At 40.1% G+C, this 5,017-nt stretch overlaps 1 protein-coding gene across 1 annotated transcript in view; it reads left to right on the top strand.

The window, feature by feature from the left end:
• Nucleotides 1–361: 361 nt before the first annotated feature.
• Nucleotides 362–5,017, top strand: part of zgc:153184 (uncharacterized protein LOC751652 homolog) — a 62,351-nt gene continuing 57,695 nt past the window's right edge. The window contains exon 1 of the mRNA XM_041876763.2: nucleotides 362–571. Coding sequence (XP_041732697.1) covers nucleotides 566–571 — 6 coding nt within the window. The 5' untranslated portion in view covers nucleotides 362–565. The remainder of the gene's footprint in view (nucleotides 572–5,017) is intronic.

The raw sequence follows: 5,017 nt of genomic DNA on the forward strand, positions 1-5,017 counted from the left end.
GTATTGTACGTTTGCAATGTCATGATATGTTGTACATTTTTGAAAATGCGTAAAATATAACACATTTTGATCATTAGTAACATATTTTCCAGGGACTTATAATACGAATTGTAATTCGTAACATATCATACTAAATGGAATGTATCGGATTTACGTAAAGAATAATACGAAATGCTATGATACCAGGTTGAAGCTCAGCATACTATTTCTGCTAAGACAAAGTAGTGTCTTGCGAAATATATCGACTTTTCTGTTGTGCGAGAAAAGTGGCATCAATGCAACCGCGCGCAAAACGGAAAAAAACTCCGGCCTCCCTCCGTCTCCTTCGCTCAGCCCAGTCTCATACACTTCTTGTGGAGATATGACAGTGTAGTTATCTCCAAATAAATAAACACAGACCTCTGCTTTTCAAGGAGTGTGCTCACAATCCATCCCTCTCTGCGTGAGTAGTGCGAGGAGAGCTCTTCAGGGGAGGAGTGGTGAGTTCAGCCTCTGAAGTAACTTCGCTCAAACAAACGCAGCAGAGAAGAGGACAGGAGAGGTGCATTTCGCGAATTCCTCAAGGATGGAGGTAAGCAACAGTTGTAAACGAGTTTAGAATTAAGTGTTTGGACAGTAGGATTTCGTCGTAGGTAAAAAAAAATTCACTGAACTCAACTCTGCAGAAGTTGGTTAACAACTTGTGGAAGCAGACTCGATCGCCTTGGAAAAGTGGAGTTGTTGGCAACAATTCTCTGTGGTGCGATGTTATATCACAACAAAATATTTGCTATGTATTTGATATAATTAAATCTACTTTTAATTGGGGATAAAATGCACTTTCTAATATCGGCTAGTTAAGCCACCCTGTACTTATTTGTGTGAAGAACCTCTGATTCACATTTGATCAGTGGTGGAAAAAGTCCCCAACTGTCATAGGTTACTTGAGTAAAAGTAAAGGTACCTTAATAGAAAATGATTCAAGTAAAAGTGAAAGTCACCCAGTAAAATACTACTTGAGTAGAAGTCTAAAATATTTGGTTTTAAATATACATAAGTATCAAAAGTAAATGTAATTGCTAAAATTGTACCCAAAACGTCTAAATCATTTCAAATCCCTTATATTAAGCCAACCAGACAGCACCATTTTATTGTTTTTATTGTATTTATGGGTAGCCAGGGGCACACTCCAACGCTCGGACATTACAAACGAAGCATGTGTGTTTAGTGAGTCCGCCTGATCAGAGGCTGTAGGGATGACCAAGGTTGTTCTCTTGATAAGTGCGTGAAGTGGACCAATTTCCTGTCCTGATAAGCATTCAAAATGTAATGAGTACATTTATAGAGTAAAAAGTACATTCTTTTCTTTAGGAATGTAGTGAAGTAAAAGTAAAAGTTTCTACTTAAGTAGTACTTTAAAGTATTTTTACTTTAGTACTTTACACCATTGCATTTGATTAACCATTCTACTAAACATAGCACATCCAGTCAAGTGACTTGGTCACAGCCCACCGGGCACAGACGTCAATTCAAAATCTATTCCATGTTGGTTCAACGTAATTTCATTGAAAGGACATGGAAACAACGCTGATTCAACCAGTGTGTTCCCAGTGGGAGGGTTACATACAGAATACATCCATACATACAGTCAATCATTGTTGTGAGCATCGATCCACACTCTGATAACTGGAGAGACACTCACATGATACTCAGGGTGCGTCCCAAATGGTATCATGTTCCCTAAAGAGTGCACTTCAGAGCCCTATGGGACCTGGTCAAAAGTAGTTCACCATGTAGGGAATAGGGTGCCAACCTCAGTCAGGTGGAGGCAGAGCAGACTTACAAATCTGTTCCCGTGAAGAGAACAGAGAGTGGGCATCCAAGATCCAACAAGTTGTTTACTATTTTGTAAGAACAATCCATAATGTCAGCTGAGTTCTCTAAAATCAATTAGCTGTTCTCTCTCTGTCTCTCTGTCTCTGTCTGTCTCTCTCTGTGCCTCTCTCTGTGCCTCTCTGTCTCCCTCTGTCTCTCCCTCTGTCTCTCCTTCTCTCTCCTGGACTTGCCGTCTCGACCTCTGAATGCTCGGCTCTGAAAAGCCAACTGATATTTACTGCTGAGGTACTGACCTGTTGCACCCTTTAAACCACCGTGGTTATTATTTGACCCTGCTGGTCATCTATGAACGTCTTGAGGAACGATCTGGCCTTAATGGCCAGGTACTCTTACAATCTCCACCTGGCTGTTCAAATTAAGTGCTTTGTGACACCAAAACGAGAGGCGCAACTGAGCTGCCACCAAGGCAAAGGAGACGAAAGCTTAACTTTACTGGAGTATTGAAATATCATCCTGAGATGTTCTGAACCATTACATGGTGTGTTGTAACACCACTTAATCAAGTGTTGTGCAACACTTTGCCAGGGACTGGGAGACCTACCGGAAAAGGTTGAAAACACTATTTTGGTTTCTAGTTGTGTTTAGTGCAGAATTAGATCCCTTCTCTTTTGGTGCAGTTTCCTCTCTAAATCTTCTCAACACTATAACAGTGTTTCACATCCTGTCTAGTGAAGAATTAGATCACTCCTTCTAATGGGTTAACATTGGTTTATATATCTGATCACTTGCCAGTTTAACCTCTACGGGATCGGTGTCCCGTTTACAGGACGGTTGAGCTAACGTGCGCTTATGTGATTAGCATGACTGTTGTAAGTAACAGCAAACTTTCCAGGACATAGACATGTCTTATATGGGCAGAAAGCTTAACTTCTTGTTAATCTAACTGCACTGTCCAATTTACAGTAGCTATTACAGTGAAAAAAGACCATGCTATTGTTTGAGGAGAGTGCACAACAACAACAAACTTATCACGGCAACTGGTTTGATACGTTCACCTCTGAAGATAAATATTGTACTTACATTCAGTAATCTTGCTCAGATTTGTCATCCTAAGGGTCCCAGAGATAAAACGTAGCATAGTTTTGTTTGATAAAATCCATTTTTATATTCAAATGTGGGAACTGGGTTCTACAGTTTGAACCCCTGCTGTCTCTGGCTCAACACCCACCCTGCCCGGCCATCTAGATGTGTGAAAGTTAGTGTATAAGCTAATGATCCATCATGTATGACGTTCCTGGGAGTGTGTAAACTTACATTTTGTATTACATTTTTTTTACATTTTTGTATGTTCTCTATAGTTATGTACTTGAAAATGTATAAATCGACCAATTCGGCACATTTGGGCAGACTTGATACAAAATAGTCCAGTATAAAAGAAATACAATATATAAAAATACAAAAAAGATACAAAAAAAATATATATATATAAGGTGAATGCACCAATTTGTAAGTCGCTCTGGATAAGAGCGTCTGCTAAATGACGTAAATGTAAATGTAACGTAAATGTATTGCAATGCTTCACTGGATCAATCTGAAACGTTGCAAATACACACTGCTGCCATCTAGGGGCCAAAATCTAAATTGCGCCTAAACTGCAATATTATATTGTGGCCTTTCTCTTGCATTTCAAAGATGATGAAAAAAATATATATAAAACGCATGTTTTTTTGTTTGCATTATCTTTTACCAGATCTAATGTGTTATATTCTCCTACATTAATTTCACATTTACACAAATTTCCTTTCATATGGTATCAAGAATATGCATATCCTTGCTTCAGGTCCTGAGCTATAGGCAGTTAGATTAGGGTATGTCATTTTAGGCGAAAATTGAAAAAAAGGGTCCGATCCTTAAGAAGTTAACCATTTTGGCAGGCATTGTTAAGCACAGTGCTCCAACCACCAGCAGTGACTAGAGGGTTTACCAATGATGTACGTACAGTGGGGAAAAAAAGTATTTAGTCAGCCACCAATTGTGCAAGTTCTCCCACTTAAAAAGATGAGAGAGGCCTGTAATTTTCATCATAGGTACACGTCAACTATGACAGACAAAATGAGAGAAAAAAATCCAGAAAATCACATTGTAGGATTTTTTATGAATTTATTTGCAAATTATGGTAATATAATCTCCCTCGATCTGGGGCTCCACGCAAGATCTCACCCCGTGGGGTCAAAATGATCACAAGAACGGTGAGCAAAAATCCCAGAACCACACGGGGGGACCTAGTGAATGACCTGCAGAGAGCTGGGACCAAAGTAACAAAGCCTACCATCAGTAACACACTACCCCGCCAGGGACTCAAATCTTGCAGTGTCAGACGTGTCCACCTGCTTAAGCCAGTACATGTCCAGGCCCGTCTGAAGATTGCTAGAGTGCATTTGGATGATCCAGAAGAGGATTGGGAGAATGTCATATGGTCAGATGAAACCAAAATAGAACTTTTTGGTAAAAACTCAACTCGTCGTGTTTGGAGGACAAAGAATGCTGAGTTGCATCCAAAGAACACCATACCTACTGTGAAGCATGGGGGTGGAAACATCATGCTTTCGGGCTGTTTTTCTGCAAAGGGACCAGGACGACTGATCCATGTAAAGGAAAGAATGAATGGGGCCATGTATCGTGAGATTTTGAGTGAAAACCTCCTTCCATCAGCAAGGGCATTGAAGATGAAACGTGGCTGGGTCTTTCAGCATGACAATGATCCCAAACACACCGCCTGGGCAACGAAGGAGTGGCTTCGTAAGAAGCATTTCAAGGTCCTGGAGTGGCCTAGCCAGTCTCCAGATCTCAACCCCATAGAAAATCTTTGGAGGGAGTTGAAAGTCCGTGTTGCCCAGCGACAGCCCCAAAACATCACTGCTCTAGAGGAGATCTGCATGGAGGAACGGGCCAAAATACCAGCAACAGTGTGTGAAAACCTTGTGAAGACTTACAGAAAACATTTGACCTGTGTCATTGCCAACAAAGGGTATATAACAAAGTATTGAGAAACTTTTGTTATTGACCAAATACTTATTTTCCACCATAATTTGCAAATAAATTCATAAAAAATCCTACAATGTGATTTTCTGGATTTTTTTTCCTCATTTTGTCTGTCATAGTTGACGTGTACCTATGGTGAAAATTACAGGCCTCTCTCATC

This window comes from Coregonus clupeaformis, chromosome 5, assembly GCF_020615455.1.
Source record: "Coregonus clupeaformis isolate EN_2021a chromosome 5, ASM2061545v1, whole genome shotgun sequence".
Classification (NCBI taxonomy): Eukaryota; Metazoa; Chordata; class Actinopteri; order Salmoniformes; family Salmonidae; genus Coregonus; species Coregonus clupeaformis.